Below are 18790 nucleotides of genomic sequence, written 5' to 3'. Positions count from 1 at the left end.
AATGATGTGAATGCTTAAATTCAAAAGCTCATCAAGTCACATAAACTACTGGGCCTCAGTGTGCTAATCCATAAAAGACGAGGTTAATTGATCTATGCAAGTTAATGACTCAACTCATAAAATCCAACGACTCTGTTAGAGCCCTACTCTCTGGACTTTTTATAATACTGATGTCCTACATATTGGCCAATTAGAGTAAGAATCAAATAGGGAGGCTACCTGTTAACAGAGTAAAAAATATAGTCAAGAGACAAATACATTTTGCGTCTTATTTTTCTTTTTCTAAAGTCTTCATAAAACAACAACAGAACAACTCTTTGGTAAAAACTGAAGAAAGATGCATTGTTGTAAAATGCAAAGGGGGACATTTTAAAAATCCTTAGCTCATGCCTCTTTTGAATTGAAAATTGTTAAATACATGTACAAAGGCAAGATGAATTAAAAAAAAAAAAAAAATTCCAAAGATTTAACAGCTGCTAGAATCAGTTCAAAATAGCATCTTGGTGGGTATGACCACCACAAGCAAAACAGAAACTCCAATTTACATAACTACTTCACCAAGTTTCCTTACATGTGAAACATACCAAAATTCTTAACAAAAATCACAAAAGGAAGCCATTGAATCAGTATTAAAACTAATATAAAACGTCATTACAAAGATATCCCAGTTTCCTTAAAATTACACTCAAATAAAAATTATACAACACATTTAAGTATTTACTATTCTATTGCCACCTTTGAGTTGAGAAAGTAACATCTGTGATTAAAGGCAAGTGAAAATAATCAGATGCCACTACAGTTGGCCTTACTTATCCATGGGTTCTGCAGTCACATGAACCTCAAGTTGAAGATATTCAGGGAAAAACATTCCAGAAAGTTCAAAAAGCAAAACTTGGATTTGCTGCATATTTTCATAGCATTTACACTGTACTAGATATTATAAGCAATCTACAGATGACTTAAAGTATACAGGAGGATATGCATAGGTTATATGCAAATACTGTACCATTTTATACAAGGAACTTGAACATCTTTGGATTTTGGTACCTACAGGCATCCTAGAACCAAAACTGCTAACACAGAGGTACAACTCTATTACAAATAATATATGATTTTATAGTTACTATTATCATTACTGACTATATTATTCAGTCCATTTAATTCTCAAATTATGTTAACAGTTATATTTCTCAAGGGCTAAGAAAATATGGCTAGTTACATAGTTTTATTCAGCTGAGGGAAAAATACCAGAGACTAAAGGGCAACAAATTTAAGTATTAGTCAGATAACTGAGTTATCATCAGAACTTGCTGTGTGTCTTAGAAATAAGATGCTGTAAAGTCTTAATGATAATCCTCTGTATGATTAATCAATTTAAAATGAAAAATGAAAGCCATTTTAGATCTTTTTGTCCAGGAAAACTTCTAAACCAAATTTATTCAAGATAAATGGTGTTAAAAATCTACAAGTGATTCCACATTCTACTGCTTTCAGATACACTTCTGAATTGGAAAGTGTCAAAATTACAAACTCAGTAGCTAAATAATTTTTTCCAAAAATCTGAAATAGCATCCCCATGAGAAAATATAAAGTAAAAAATGTGACAGAAATATCCCCCCAACACACATCTAATGCCAGAATCCTACTTACCTCATGGGCTAACATTTTATAGAGTTCTTCTCTAGTTACAGAAATCCTTTCTCTGTCTGTACTGTCCACAACAACTATTACAAACTAAAATAATTACAAAAAAAGTCATTAGTGATTACATAATTTGCTATCTGTAAAATTTATCAAGTATTTATTTGATTTACAGTCTAACAACTATCAAGAAATTAGAACCTTATGGTATAGTATTATTGAAAACCAGAGATACCCACTATACTTTGTGAAGCCTAAAGGTCTAATCTTTAATTCAAACATATTTACTAATTTTTAAGAGAAAATAAAAGACAATATGATGTCATCATTCTATTAGAATATTCTGCTAATAAACTAAGCAAAATATAACATGTTTTCTAAATTAGTATCTTAATTCTATAATATCTTAATTAATATCTAATATCTTAATTCTATTTGCACTGTAAGTCCATAAGACAAAAATATATTATGACCCAAAATTTAAGTTACTTCTAGACAGATACTATTTATTAATGTCAATTTAAAAATCTAAAAGGGCAGGTGTATGAGAATAAAGTAATATGAGAGTTAATTTTCAAAAAAAACCCAACAAATTTAAAGAATAAATCTGTATCTAAAACCATGCCTTCTTCCTTATATAAGTGGTCCCTGCTACTGCAAGCACAATCAGTTCAGCTCTTTCCTGAACTGTTGACGAGACCAGCATCAGAAGATGCAAACACTCATAAAGGAGTTGTGCGGGACTGAGCTCCAATGGCCCCTCCTTCCACTCCATGAGCACCAAAAGGCACCAGGGAAACAGGAGCAGGTATAGTCACTTTATGATGGCACTGGTTATGCCCAAGTTAATTTTGACTGCCTAGTATTAGTATGCACTATATATTGTTTAGAACTAGCATTTCCAAACAAACCACTTAATTTTCAGGATCTTCTCTATTCTTCAGATTTCATCAACCACAATGCAGATGGATAAGAGAACTGCTACTTGACCTCTTCTCCCATTGAGACTTTACTGATATGTGGTTATATTGCTCTAAGACATGTCCTACTCTAAACCTTTCAACAAAGCTATTGATTTTCAAGACGATGGCATGAATTTACAATACATGCAGCATTTTATATGGGGATACTAATCATATATATACTCCTCCTTCTCCAAAAGACATGATCAAATTCTTAACAGAGTGTTAGGGAATCAAGTCATTAGAGACATTTAACAGTGCCTCATCCATATATACAGTTGGAGACTTATTAACTTATAACCAGCACTACAAAAACAAATATCATAGCCTTTAATCTTACAAGGTCTATACAGTGAAGATCTCAAATGTCAGAAATTTCCTCTTGGCAAATAATATGTAAATAAAACATATGACTATATCTAAACTGTTTTATAATAAAAAGAGTTCTTTAATGTGCAATTGCATTGCATAAAAGAAAATACACAGTAAAATTATTGAACAAGGATTCAAACCACCAGTCCCCTCATTTAACTCGGATTTCCTCTATACAGACACAAGTAAATAGTACTAAAGAAATGAAGTTACAAACTGTGAAATGGAGTTCTTTAGAAAAACAATTATTTAAGACAAGCTCTGGGATCAGTATAAAATCAGACTAATCAATCACCAATTCTTCTTACGGTTCAATGAGACTGGATATACAGAACAATGACCCTGAAAGAGGGAATTAAAGATTCCATTATGTTTAAAGTCTACTTATATTAACATTAATATACTGTGATATTTCAAAAAGATAACTTTAAGAGTTTATATCTAGAAAGTATTTCCCAAGTATTATATTCACAAAAGACTTAGTATATTAAGAAACATACCTCCGTGTTAGTATAGTAAGTGTTCCAGGAAGAACGAAGAGATTCTTGGCCACCGATATCCCACATTAGAAAACGTGTATTATTAATCACTATCTCTTCTACATTACTTCCTATTGTTGGGGATGTATGCACAACTTCATTCATAGAACTGGGGGAAAAGTTCAAATATATCACAATTAGCAAAGAAACTAGATTGTTTGAATATTTTTCAACTAAGGGATAAATTAGCATAACCTCCTTTTATATTTTATACCCAAATATCCCCTTTCCATTAGGTTTATTAAGAGTGAACAAAGGGTTCACTACTGTATATATAGCACAGGGAACTCTAGTTGGTGCTCTGTGGTGACCTAAATGGGAAAGAAATCCAAAAAGAGGACTTATATATGTATGTATGGCTGATTCACTTTGCTGCAGAGCAGAAATTGACATACCAGTGTAAAGCAACTGTACTTCAAATAAAAAATAAATAAATAAAAACAGGATACTACATATTATACATATATTACACACACGTGTAGGATCTCCCAGGTGGTTCAGTGGTAAAGAATCCGCCTGCCAAAGCAGGAGACGCAGGCTTGATCCCTGAGTTGGGAAGATTCTCTGGAAGAATTCTTGAGAATTCTTGCCTGAGAAATCCCATGAACAGAGGAGCCCGGCAGACTACCGTCCATTGGGTCGCAAAAGAGTCAGACATGACTTAGCGACTAAACACCACCACCACCACCACACACAAATAAATAATGTTCAGAAGAATACTAACAAATACACACACTGGACTCTTTATGTTGAAAAAACTACTATATTTCTGGAATCATAGATATGAACCATCCCTAATTTTAAGATGCCACACTTTGGTAAAACCTGAAATACATCACTATCATGTGTTGTATGAAAACAATAAAGCTCTTTGAAACTTCAAAAAAAAAAGAGTGAATGAAGAGTTCAAACAGAGGTGGAACTAGGTAATGGACTAGCTGGAACACTTTGTAGTTTCATTCCAAGAAACTACAGAAACAAATATTTGTCTGCTCTCTATAAGCGAACAACTGAACAACACTCAACGTCTTATAAAGTTCTAGCTCTCTAGAAGCAGTTGCTTAAATTCGGCTCCTGGTTCATGGCCAACCTGCCTTCTTACAGAGTAATGTGGATTCCATAAAATTTTTTACTGCTTTTGCTAATTAAGTATCACTCTGGCAGAGAAAGTAACTATATACAAAAAGATACAATTTTTTAGCTAGTTAGTACTTACAATTGGTAAAGGATGGTAGTTTTTCCTGCATTATCCAGCCCAACAATGATAACTTTGTGCTCTGGAAAAAAAAAAAAAAACTGATTTATTAATCAAAAATTAAAAATTTTCCCATTTCATCTACTCTTTTCAGCCATGGTGTAATTCAGTGTATGGCATTTTATTCCTTCTTGTAACTCAGAAGAACATCACAGCAAGAGAAGAATTATTGGTCTAACCCCTCATTCTGCGTAGATAAGTTTCACCTGTCTAGGAAGCCAGAAGTACTACATTCTTTCCACTCCTTGGAAGCCAACTCTCAGTCAACTATTCCAAATGCAATCACAACAATTTATGTAAGACTTAACTTGTTAATGTTTCACACTGGACTAAGTTACTTAAATTCTAAATATGAATTTAAGGCATTAATGGGGTATGTACAGGTGAGATGGGTGAATGGCAGGGAGAAAAAGGGCAGCCTTTTAAAGCTGCCTTTAGCAGGCATCTCTAAGTATCTGAGCACATGTGAACCATAGGGTCCTTCTAATCAAATTTAAGGACCTATGGCTATGGCAAGGTATCTTGGGGCCCATCTATTGCCATCCCGTCTAAAAACGACTCCCAAAGACAGCAGCGCATGGAGGAAGCTAATCTCCAAAGATGGTCTCTGGATATTCATGCTCCCTTAAATCCTGGCGGGTCCGATGACTTGCTTTTAACCAACAAGACGCAGAAGTGACTGTGTGACTTCCACACCTGGATCATCTCACACCTTGCAGTTGCTGCCCAGCTCTTGGACAACTCCCCCTGGAGTAAGCCAGATACCAGGTAACAAGTCTGACTACCCCATGATTGTTGTGCACATGAGTGAGGAAGCCCGGGTGAAGCACAGTTGCCCTCAGCTGTTCTAACCATTCTGAGATGCCAGACACACAAAGAAACCACCCTGGATATGGAGCCAGGTGGAGCCGGAGATGACTCCAGTTCTAGCTGTCATCCAACTGTAATCAAATGAGCCCCAAGCCAGAACTTCCTAGCTGAGCTTAGTGAGCTCACAGAGCCATGAGAGATTGTAATAATTCCTTTAAGTCATCAAATTAAGGAGAATTGGCTTGTTACACAGCAACAGGTAACAGAAGCAAGATGGGAAAACACATGTGGTTGTGTCACGTTGAGCAAATGACTTATTCCTCTAACCCTAAGCTTCCTCACTGTCAAACAGGGAGGGACAATACTATCTTTCAGGGTTGTATACGTACAACAGCACTTGGGCAGTGCCCACTACCAAGAAAGACAGTTCCTAATCCATGTTCCCAAATCTTTCCTAAGTTCCAATCTTAGTGGATAGATACAGTGCCCCTCAACAACATCCCCAAACCCAATTTTCAAACCTTTTCCTGATTCTATCCTACTTTATTTGCTTACTGGTATTACCATTATTTCAGATGCCTTTGGAGTCCCTCAACCTCAACATCTAATTTGTCACCAAGTTCTATTCTCCCTCAAAAATATATTCTGAACCTACCTCCTCCCCACTGTCCTAGCTGCAGTCCTCCTCATCTCTTACTGTGCTTAACTAGACTACCTCCAACCCATCTTTCTGTTGTTTCTTGAATAATTTTTCTACACTGTAAAGCTGATAATGAAATGACGGCTCTCCACTTTGACAGGAAAACAAAGTACAAGTTCTAAGCCTTGTATACAAAACCAGTCCCAAATGAGTATGCTTCAGCTTTATCCCTCACCATGACCATCAGGCATCTAAGCTGGAGTTCACGTTGTTCTTCCTACACAAGCTGCTACCTACATCCACAGCAAACATTTCTCTACCTCTACTCATGGTGTTTGCCTGTGCTGGAATTATCGTCTCCAATTCTCCATTTCAAGAATTCCTACTAATCTTTCAGGTATAGCTTCCCAAGAAAAATCACTTTCTCCTGCTCTTCTGCCACACCTCTAACAGAGCACTTATAATGATTTACACAAACACTAATCATCTCAGTTTAATGAGGCACCCTTCAAGGGTACTTCCTAGTAACTGCAACTTTTCTGGTATAATAAATGCTGAATTAATATTCATTCTATAAACAAGAAATGTTAAGGATAAAGGAGCTCTTCAAGAGAAAGCTTTTGCAGTCAGGTGGTAGATGTTTTCCAAACACAACACTTACCATTAAGAGGAATTCCTAATGCTACATAGGTACTTCCAGTTACACAAAAATATGAAGATCAAGTAAACAGAAAAAAAAAATGGCTTTAAATAATATACTTTAGCAGGCCAGTGCTTTCTTTTTTAGGTTGCACACCATGTGGGATCTTTATTCACCAATCAGGGACTGAACTTGTACCCCCTGCAGTGGAAGTGCAGTCTTAACCACTGGACCACCAGGGAAGTCCCAGAAAGTTTTAATAAAATCAATTTTGTCCAGTCACTCATTCTTTGAAGAGCAGGCAGCTTAGAACCACTAGAGTCCTAAAGTGACATGACCATGCTCCCCAAAACAGGTTCTAAAAAGTCATTTTAAAAATGCAGGACCCAGTCTCTTTCATCTTTAGAGATGACTAGGGTGAAGGAACTGAGAAAATGACAACTACCTGACAAGTGGAGTTTCTTCCTAAGGAAAAGTAAAGGGTGACCAGATTAAAATCAGAAGCATGGGCTTCCTCAAAGGAGTGTTAAAAAGGCAGTGGCAAATCCATCTTCACAGGAAGGTCACATCTGAACAGGGCCAGATTACTGAGTCCTTGGAGCAGGGGACCTTTATACCTGGGAAGTTTTTAAATGGCATGGCAATTTTGCCTGACTCTATATTTTTCTATGTCCTCAAATTGAGCACTTCCTCTCTAATGACAGATATCTTTTTCAGTTCTAGTAATACTAGCAATTATAAACATTTTAATACCAGCAGAATTCACAATGAGCTATTCTCTGACCTCTGACTTACGTGAGTTTTTAGTTTCCCACTTGAATAGAATACCAATTTTTATAATTAATAAAACATCAGCTTATTTTTAAGTTTTAGGAACATTATTTTGTTAACCTCTTTGTATTAGCTGCAGCACTAAATTTAGACAGACTTGCCAGTACTCAGGAAGAAAATACAATTACCCTGACCAATGAGAGAAATGGTACTCTAAAAATAGTACAAAATTAATAGGGGCAAAACCAATACAAATGTAGGCAAGGATCTATGATACATAACTACACAGTAACTACAAAATGTGTGTGTGTATATGAATCTTACACAGAGAGATCACAAATACAATAGCACTATCTCTGGCAAGGTCCTTAGTCCCTAAAGGTGGTTAAACACTTATTCTAACCATGCTGCCATTTTTCAAAATATTTTGCAATTTTCTCTTGCAATTGCTTTCAGAGCCTGAGACACACTGTTTTGAACACTCCCAATGGTCGCCGTTTAACCCCTGAAGATGAATTTGATTTTAAAAGGGGAGGGGAGTCACATGGTATCATCTCAGTCATAAGGTAAAAAGCAGTTAAGATGAGTGTTACCTTTTCATTATTAAATGAGGTGTGATCCCTAAATGATGATTTTAAAATATGCCTCTAAAAAAAATTCTAAAAGTAGTTTCAAAAGGTATTTCAAAAAGTAACAATAGGACTTATCAGTAGAAAACTATCTGGCCTCCTAGGGTAACTGCTTTTAGGGGAAAACCCTACCTGGTTTTGTTTTTAAAGTGGTCTCCTTAATTTAGCCATGCCCCATAGGACTTATTTCTTGATTTCAAACACATTTTCTACCATTTCTGTGAGGAAAGACTAACTAAGCAAAAAAGAAAAAAAAATAAAGAAGGATTCTGTGTCATACCTGACCACAAGATGAACTTGATAAAGTCAAACTACTGTGAACCAACCACTGTGCAATAACACACATACACTGAGATAAAGCAGATGGCACGAGAAGTTCACAGTGGGATTTCATCTTCTCCTGACACAAGTGGAAGATAGGATGGGGTGAACAGCTTCAAGATACAATGTCTTTTACAAGCCACTGAATGAATGAACTAGAGAATAAGATGAAATTAGGTCACATGATTTGGTGGATAAAGATGTAAAGTCTTGTTAAGTCTTTCTTCACTAGTGCCTAGAAATAAAAGCAGCACACTAGGGAGAGAAGGCATAGTGGATGATACAGGGCGAGAATTCATGCCTGGTGTGGTAGAAAATAAACAGGAGAAAAGACTGTCAAGAGATATTCAGAGACGAAGGAAAGAGCAGCTCAAACCACTCTCCATACTGGAAACAACCTCCCTCTTCTAACTAATTTTACAAACTCAGTGAATAACCATCACTTACAAAAGCATAAATATGCAAATATGCCCCCAAACTCTTAAGACATAAAGCAGATTTCCAACGTCAATCAAGGAAATACAAGCTAACATATTTGAACACATGAAGGTTTTTTAGTAGCTAAAATATTTTAAAAAGAAGAAAGGATCTCGTATCAAACGTGCTGCTGCTGTTAAGTCGCTTCAGTAGTGTCCGACTCTGCGACCCCATAGACAGCAGCAGCCCACCAGGCTCTCCTATCCCTGGGATTCTCCAGGCAAGAACGCTGGAGTGGGTTGCCATTTCCTTCTCCAATGCATGAAAGTGAAAAGTGAAAGTAAAATCGTTCAGTCGTGTCTGACTCTTAGTGACCCCATGGACTGCAGCCCACCAGGCTCCTCTGTCCATGAGATTTTCCAGGCAAGAATACTGGAGTGGGTTGCCATTGCCTTCTCCATCAAACATGCGCAGAATTCAGAAAACCTCTGGGGAGCCCCACGTTCTGTGGCTCAGTCTTTTTTTTTTTTTAAAAAGTCCCCGACTCGGAAGGTTCCGCTTGTAGTCGATAGGGCCGTAGCCCCCCACCGGGGGCATGTCCTGCTTCACCTTCGACACTGCCATGCTTGCAGGACCTTGCCTGGCTCAGTCTTAAGATCAGGACAGTTCAATGAGGCCACGAGCCAGAGGCCCTTCACCTCATCATCTCTAACACCCACAAGTCACGTTCAATACCAACTTATATCTACTCCCTCCCAAGACTTGTTTTTTCTCTATTTGAATTTCTGTGTTTTTACAATAAAGCACCATGGCTATTCTCAATAGCTTCCTAAGTCTGAGGTATAGCATGTGGGTCACAGTGAGAACTATAAGATTAAGACATCATTGTGCAATGGGCTCAAAGATAAGGGTGCCAAGTCAAAGGTGAAGAGTTGTTTTATCCCCAACTATAGGGTTAGATTATTCACACTGTCTAATCATCAGCCTTCTCTGAATAGCCTTAGATTCTTTCACCACTGCAACCTGTTTCTCTCACTACCAGGATAGAAGAGACTTCTATGAAAAACACATATTCCAGGTAGTGTTACAATGCACTTCAAAACAAATAATACATAGAACCTAAAATACAATGTGTACACAAGAGACAGTTATCATGTGAAAATGTAACAAAACTTTTGGCTGTTTCAATGCTTTGATGCATGTGATTTATGACAAGTTACTACTTAGTATGATTTTTCTTTTAGAGTATCTATGCCACAGCATTCTTGCAGTTTTTCAGATAAGCCCAAACAACTGTACACTTGTCACAGTACCTGGATGGAATTTTGCATTATCACCTGGGCTTTAGTCTCCCAATCAATACTTGACTCTTGTCATCAAAATGCTTGTTTCCCTTCTTTGTTTCCTTCTGATATACTCAGGCAGCCTACCAGTTCTATTTACTAACAGGTTCTAAAAGTCAATATATATCCTGCCAACTACCAGTCAGTAAATTAAGCAAAGCAAAAAAAAAGTCATCGTTATCCTGGAGAACTTCTATCTCTGTGAATCATACCAAAGCTAGAAAACACAAATACTAAGGCAGATAAACTGAGAGTCACCCTGATTTTTCATTCTCACCTCATATCCAAACTAAGTCCCAAGGATTCTGTCTCACAAGGAACAAAAAGTCCCATTTCTGTCAGGTATACTATAGTTTTCACAGGTCTTAACACAGAATCTATAGAGTAAATCATGTACTTAATAAAGTATGAATGAATAAATAAATCAAAATTGGAAGACATAAAGGTTAGAAGGGAGATAATCGATAAAGTCCCTCATACTAAAAATTCAATTTGCAAAATCTAAAAGCATCATCAATTTAAAAAACGAAGTTTGAAAATAAACTTGCAACTTACAGCAATGGTAGTGAAGTTTCAGCTGGGGGCGGGGGATGGGGAGAGGGGGACAAAAAACTTTGCTGAATGAAAAGCAACAATTACACATGAAAAAAGTAGAGATCCAATTAGGAAACAGAAACCACAGAGCAATTTGAACTTGAAAATAACTACTCCAGAGGACTGGAGTAATGAGGGACTGGCTAACAAGAAGTAACAATAAAGATTAAAGGAATGACAATACACAGCGCTTTCACCACCCAGGGCTGAGACAGGGCTTCTCCCCACAGCTCCCCAGGACTGAGATACAGACCTTGCTGAGGGCCTGGCCATGGCTCACTGAATGTCAGAGAAGTAGCTGTGCGGACTCGCCGGTGGCTCTTTCTGGAAATCCTCCCTCTAGCATGTTGGGGAAAGCTGTTCATTGGGAAGTGTTTCCCTGGAGGACCTCCATTCTGAAACCAACTGAAGTGGGTATTAGAGGAAGCTGCTGTGACCACTAGACAGTGTAAGAGCCAGCGGCTGGAGAAGGCGTCCACACTGCACGGAGCAGGAGAGGGCCTGCTGAGAGGCACATCATATCCAGAAAGAAAGCCCCCTCCTCTTGCAGTGCCACCTACCAACAAAGCTTGACACCGTGCCTTTAAAAGCCTAGTATTTAAGGACCCAGCTCTGTATGCACAGAGCACACAAAAAAGGTGAGTTTGGAGCTAAAGTTTTAATAACTGGTACAGTTCACCCCTTTGGCTACTCAGCTTCTATAGGTGCTCATTTACATATTTGAATTCCCACACGATGAAAAGATCAACAGAATCAGAGGTGGCTTTCCCAGCACCAGGTCCTGCGGCACCGGCAGCTTCTACATAATTCATTCACAATGGATCATTCCTTTTCTGTGAGCTAATCAGGAGAATGAAACAACGCTCCCCATGAGGAAACTTCATAACTTCTTTCACAGTTCACGAGTCTAAAAGTTCTTCCTTTTATCTAACATGAATCCTTCTTATACAAAGAAGTTTTTGTTAGGTTTCAAGGGCACCAACTCAGGCACTAGATGATCCTGGTTAAAGTCTCAATCTAAAAGGGCTTCCCAGGTAGCACTAGCGGTAGAGAATCCACCTGCCAATGCAGGAGATGCAGGAGACTCAAGTTCAATCTTGAGAAGGAAATGGCAACCCACTCCAGTATTTTTGCCTGGAGAATCATATGGACAGAGTCCATGGGGCAGCAAAGAGTCAGACACAACTGAAGCAACTTAGCACCAAAGTCTATCACTTTTAACTGTAATGCCTGGAACAAATTACCTAATGTTTCTTTGTCTTAAAAACTGGAGACTATCAGGCTCACAGGGTTCTTACTAAGAGTAAATCAATTAAGTGAAGACTAAATTAGCTGCATGAAACACATGGACCCTAACCTTGCAAGTCAATATTAACTGCTATTATTTTATCTATAAAGACAAAGTTAGCTTATCTCCCCACATAAAGGCAGGGGGTCTTGTGTGTTTTGTTCTTGGTCTACCCCACCTGCATCTCTTTGTCTCCGTGCATTGACAGGCAGGTTTTTTTACCACTAGCGCCACCTGGGAAGCCCTCTACAACAGACCCCAGCACAAAACAGGTGTTCAAAATACTTGTTCAATGAACAAATGGAGTTCTGATCACAAGGCCTTCTATACTAAAAGGTACTAGTGGCAACTCTTCCAAGCCCTAAAGTTGTAAAGACTTACAGTTTAGTAACTGAAAAACAGCAATGGGGATGGGGGTGGGGCAATGGGGAGGGTGGAGAATTCACATGAAAAACCGATGCCAGTCACTTCTTTAAGGCCAGCAAAATATTTCTGCAGTATTTAGTTGCATTACCTAGGAAAATCATTCCACTAGTACCTCAGTTTCCTATTTTCAGGAGAAAAGAAAAACTACTTCAAAGGAAAAACTACTCCAAAAACCTACTTCAAAGTTTCTATAGTAGAAACTTTAAAAAATGATATATACAACAGCATCTAAGACAAACTTTGTACCCTATTAAAGTATCACGTAAATGCAACCTCTGGGTTTTCAAGCCTGAGCAATATACAATTAGTTTTCACTATGTACTCAACCTAACTAAGCTTAAATTGAAAAAGCTGGTCTAAAGGGTGATAGAGATATCACACAGTTTGTTTCATCATCATAGCAAATTCTGTTATCCCTCAAAACTTCCTTCCAAGAGTTTATGTGAAAAGAACATAGGACTGTGTTCTGCATCTTCTGGAGGTAAAATAAAGTTTAATTCACAACTAAAAGACCAACAAGTACCTGATAGATTTAAAGTGACCCTGCTGATAAGACAATCACATCATTTAATAGGAAATCGTTTATTCATATTTTCATAATGCTGACATCTAAATTTTTAGAAATTCATTAACTTCTTACTATTTCCCAATACTGAAAAAAAAGGTCCAGTCAAAAATTACCACAAAATAGAGGTAATAAGAACACGACTCAGTGATTTTTAGTGGTAACAAAGCACAAATCATTATCTAGTACTGTCAAATATCTGCTGGCAAAGTTCGAATTCTGTCTTCACTAACAGAGACAATTTTATCATTGACTCAAAATATAACATGGAGATATCTAATTTTTCTTGCAGGATTAGAGATCAATTAACAATCTTTCTAAATTTCACAGTAGAGTAGAAATATTAGCTTTGCTAAAAATAATACAAACTATGGATTTAAACATTAAAACAGACTATCTACTGTAAGTACCACCAGTATCATGTTATTCTTAAGACCTACAGATTAAGTTTTCAGGATTTGTGGGCTCCATGGTCATACAGTCAAGATATCCTGCTACTCTAGGTGAGACCCAGATGGACAAAGGTTAAGCAACTGGTTTCTATTCACCCTTCTCTCAACAGAAACAGCTAGCTAGAGACAGTGTATATTAGAAGAGGCTTTCTCCAGTTCATGAAAATTCTCCACATCATTTGAAAATCATTTGAAATGTTGCTCTTCCATTTAGTATCATGAGATCTACACTATCATCTTTATTTTTTAAAAGATAAACTGGAGATCACAAGTTCCAGTTCTGTTCCCTTCCCATTGCCTTCTTGTAGGAGCAGCTGGATTACCAAGGAGGAAGCAGGGATGGTTGCACATAATAGATGCCACCATTCATTTATGTCTTTACTGGAAAATTTTGGGCTGTGACAGTAACACCAGCTTCACAGGAGGAAAATACAAAGTTATTGACAGCCGGGATGATGAATCACCCAACTTGAGTTAAAAAGAAATGAAAGTACACCAGTAACTATTTTGTATCTTAATGGCTGTGTTGTCTTTTTGTTAAAATTGCATCCTCTTTCCCCCAGTTTTACACTTATTTTTTTTTTAACAAATGTCAATAAATCTGATATGTATTTCAAGGTAATGTTTGAGTTTAGATGAACTTAAGCATCTCTTTATGATAATACACTCCATATCTGGTAAATTACTAGTCACTTACAGTTAACAGATGTTTCACATGATATGATTTTTAAGTGCTTTCAATGATACTTTAACATTTTAAATCCAGCCATAAAACCTCTACTTAAATAAGAAACAAGAAACACGAGTAGGAAAATGACCTTAAGCTTAACCTTAAACACAGATACAAATCTGGCAAACGGAGAGAGGACCATCACTACTTAGGATGCAGAAGAATCTTCCAAAGGCGGGGGGGGGGGGGGGGGGGGGGGGGGGCGGGGGGCGGGGAGGAGGAACGGGGAGGTGGAGGCGCAAGGAAGGCTCATAAACCTGAATGTACTAGCTAAGTCAAGAGAGATTTCTCATGTTTTCCGCATTCTGCAATCCTCGGTCGCTCAGGGGTGCGTTTGCGGCCACAACCTATAACCTTCATCCTAGAGAACCCCAGTACTTCAAGTGGTGTGCAAACCCAATCGCCGAAGGACGGAAACGTGAGCCAGGCTGGGCCACTCAAGGGGCGTCGAACGTGGGACAAGAGACCTTTTCCACTCCCAACAGAAATCGGAGCAATGGGTGTATTTGCGGAATGGATTTCTTAGGAAGGTCTCCTAAGACAAAAGGGCAGCGAGTCGGGAACCATTCCCGAGCTGGGAGTGGGATCGACCAGCCCCAGGCCCGCAGCCGCAACAGCCCGCACTTCAGCGCAGAGAACGCGCGCGACCGCAGCGCCCACATTCCGGAAGTATTCGGAGACCCCCACCCACCCACCCACCCACCCGGCCACGAGTGACCCTCTCCCCGACCCGTACGCGCTCGGCCTGAGCCCCTCACCCTGGTGATTGAACAGTCTCCATATCCTGGTGAAGAGAATTCCCATTCTCGGGCAGCGGACCCCTCTCCAGCCACCCGGGCCGCCTGGCCTCCCCCGGCTCAGGCTCAAGGGGAGGAGAGAGACGCGCCGGAGCCTCCGTCTCTGCCGCTGCTGCTGCCGCGCTGGCCGTCGGCCCGCTTCCTAGGAACCGGAGGGAGGCCGAAGCCCAGGCCGCCGTGCCGTGCTTGAGGCCCCGCCGCTGCCGCCGCGGCTCCCGCCTGGCTCGCGGACATCGCCGCCGCGTTGTGTGCGACGAACCTCGCGGGCCACCGTCCTCCCCAAGCTCCTCTCGGGCGGCTGCGGCGGCGGCGACCAGGCGGGCGGGGGAGGCGCGGGGCGGGGTGGAGGGACGGAAGGCGCAGGCGCGCGGCCGGAGGGGCGGGGCCTGGGAAAGAGCGCCCGCCTGGCCCTGGCTTACTTGTCAATCTTACCGACCTGTAGGCGGCGGGACTTCGGTCAGGCAAAGCGGGCTTCGGGTTGGGACAGGTGGCTCTGGATTGCTTGCTTTGGCGTTTTTTCTACCTTTCTTCCACAGAGCCATAGTGTGAACAAGTCATCGAGTGTTCTTCCCCAACCTTGTTCGCACACTTAATCAAAAGCCCCACCTCCTAGCCTTCGAAGACGTGAATTCCATCAGGGTCTTTGAGAGAGGCTGATTACTTTATCCTTCAAATCTCGACGCCGACACCCAAAAGGGTGGCTTTACCTAAGCAGTGGCCTTATGGCCGTCCTGTACTAAAATGTTGTTCGCTTTCCAGTATCCCTCCACTTGCAGATTAATCTTGCCCAAAACAACGATCTTGATTTGTTCACTCCCAGGTTTAAAAATGTGTGCTGCTACTGCTGCTGCTAAGTCGCTTCAGTCGTGTCCGACTCTGTGCGACCCCATAGACGGCAGCCTACCAGGCTCCCCCGTCCCTGGGATTCTCCAGGCAAGAACACTGGAGTGGGTTGCCATTTCCTTCTCCAATGCACGAAAGTGAAAAGTGAAAGTGAAGTCGCTCAGTCGTGTCTGACTCGTGGCGACCCTATGAACTGCAGCCTACCAGGCTCCTCCATCCATGGGATTTTCCAGGCAAGAGTACTGGAGTGGGTTGCCATTGCCTGCTCCAAAATGTGTAGTGGCACCTAAAGCTGTTTGAGCAGTAAAGTCCAAATACCTTAGAGATATATGCATTGACTCCACAGTTTGGCCTCAACTGTCCTTTCCAGCTGTAACTCTCATTATCCCCAGCTGGTTAAACAGCTGGGGAAATGTTCTCTCTGCTCTTTGGGGCTTGCACACCTTGAACAGCCGTGTCACCTACTATGCAAGTGTCACACTGTATTTCATCCACCCTCTAGTGTGGGATACTTCCTTAGCTGAAAGCTAGAATACAAGTGAATCATTAAGTAACATATCAAACTTCTTGTTTTGCGTGTTATTTTTTTTAGCTGGGCAGGTTACTTAGCCTTACCAGGCTTCCATTTTGACATATGGAAGCAGAGGGTTTGCCTCTAAGATCTTTTTTGATTCTAGATCATTGGATGTCTATGATAATTAGTCTGTATTTATTAGAGTCAAGAGGTGGGAAAACAAGAAACCAAGGTTGTTTACTTCTTCTCTTCCACAAAGAAAAAAGAAACAGCTCCAACCTTTAACTTTGGTAAAAAGGAACAGAAAGAAAAAGGGAAGAGAGCTGTAAAAGTCATTTGGAACTGCTCTGTCCCCCATCTGCAAGAGCTGAATGAAATGAATCAAGATCAACAATGAACTCCACCTTTCCACCCCACTTCTCCTAGTCATACACTATCTCATGTCAATATATAGAAAAATGAGCCATTTAAGGAAGACATTAAGACAGTCTACAGTTTTTCTTAGTTGTCTGAGCTGGAAAGCTTGTACCTATAAAACAAAGGGCAGCATTGAGGACTGAAGCATGTCTCCTTTTAAACAACTGTTCAAAAAAACTCCTTTGGTTTCTTTTGGGGCTTATGGTTAAACAGCCAAAGTTTATAGGAGACATATGAAGGGAAAGAAAATTACAGTATTATTTTATGGATTATGGATTTAATCTATTTTAATTTATGGATTGTTATGTTTATATTTACATAATAAAGTACTGTTTAGAAAAACAAAAAAATTGCATAACCAATTTATATTCTCTTAATATGTCCATTCTTGCACACTGTAGCTAATGCAATGGATGTCATATCCACATTAACTTGGGAAGTTAGGGCTTCATATTTTTATAAACCTACATTATTACCCGGGAGATGGTCTCCCAGCTTATTTTCTAAGTATCTCTCAAAAAAAAAAAAAAAAGGCAGGGCATGGAAAAGAAGTTTTCCTAATACAGTCTTGTCCAACTGTAGGACCCATGGGTGAAATACAAATTTGGAACTACTATAGAAGTAATTGGGAACATTTGTTGAATGGTATGAAACTGTTTGTAAAAAGACTTCTTATTATGAGACTTTTTAAAGATTAATTTATTCATGACTATAATGATGAGCAAAATGTCATTGGAGAGACTTCTGCTTCCATATGTAAGAGAGAGGGATGGTCTTGAATTACACTCCTACCACTAATAAATAGGAAACTGTACAAAATATAGAAAACAACTGTTTTCAGATATTGGCCAACACCCAGCACGGGACTGAGATCCTTGATAAGAGACACAAATGGGGATAGTTTTATTATTATGTGGATTTCTGCCTGGAGGCAATTCTAGCTAGCTACAGTGGGAGTGGAAACTCAGATAGAGTCTGGCAATCTCCTTGAGATGGAAACAGAGAGAGATCAAGGCTACTACAATCTGTGAAGCAGAGTGATTGAAAGGAAGAAGCTATCCAGAGAAAATCTTCAGAAATCTACATAGGTTGAGCTTTTGAGCCTTTGGCTGCATATCAGTCTGTATGTGTGTAATGTAAAACCAGTACGAGGCTAGTCAATAATGACTTGAGGAAAAAGAAAGCACTGAGGAGCTGCAAAACAAGTAATCTCCAGAGATAACAAAGGGCCAGTGTGAGTTCTCTTCAGCCGGTGTGAGGAGAAGACACGGAATATATAGGACATTCAGTAGATACCCCAGAGGCCTTAAAGAGGAGCTAAATTAGCCTAAAGATAAGTCTTACTCTGTGTTTGTGAGTTAGTCGCTAGTTGTGGCCAACTCTTTGCGACCCCACGGACTGCAGCCCACCAGGCTTCTCTGTCCAGGATATTTTCCAGACAAGGATACTGGAGTGGGTTGCCATTTCCTTCTCCAGGGGATCTTCCCAACCCAGAGATCGAACCCAGTTCTCCTGCACTGCAGGGAGATTCTTTACCAACTGAGCTACAAGGAAAACCCTAGACCAGTTTTAAAGGAGCTTAAAAATAAAACTTGAAAGGCTCAAACTAATTCACAGTTGTCTATCAAAGCCAAGTCCAACATTCTTCACAGATCAAGATGACAAGATCAAGTCATTCACAGTGGAAAATTTACAATACCTTGAATCCAATAAAAAATTACTGGACATTCAAAGAAACATGAAAATATGACCCATAATCAAAAGAAAAATTGCTCTACCAAAACAGATACAGGCCCAGGGAAGTTAAGTGATTGCTCCAAAACC

The 18790-nt window shown here is 39.6% G+C and overlaps 1 protein-coding gene across 1 annotated transcript in view; it reads right to left on the bottom strand.

Moving 5' to 3' along the window:
* The window catches only part of ARL5A (ADP ribosylation factor like GTPase 5A), a 28659-nt gene extending 13127 nt beyond the window's left edge, over positions 1 to 15532 (bottom strand). Inside the window, exons 1-4 of the mRNA XM_027560753.1 lie at positions 15154 to 15532; positions 4731 to 4791; positions 3476 to 3623; positions 1651 to 1734 (exon numbers count right to left, since the gene is read on the bottom strand). Of these exons, the coding sequence (XP_027416554.1) occupies positions 1651 to 1734; positions 3476 to 3623; positions 4731 to 4791; positions 15154 to 15199 (339 nt within the window). The 5' untranslated portion in view covers positions 15200 to 15532. The remainder of the gene's footprint in view (positions 1 to 1650; positions 1735 to 3475; positions 3624 to 4730; positions 4792 to 15153) is intronic.
* Between the last annotated feature and the right edge of the window lie 3258 nt (positions 15533 to 18790).

The sequence above is a fragment of the Bos indicus x Bos taurus genome, chromosome 2, assembly GCF_003369695.1.
Source record: "Bos indicus x Bos taurus breed Angus x Brahman F1 hybrid chromosome 2, Bos_hybrid_MaternalHap_v2.0, whole genome shotgun sequence".
NCBI lineage: Eukaryota > Metazoa > Chordata > Mammalia > Artiodactyla > Bovidae > Bos > Bos indicus x Bos taurus.
The sequence above is the reverse complement of the archived record's forward strand: the minus strand, read 5'-3'. Positions and strand labels throughout refer to the sequence as shown.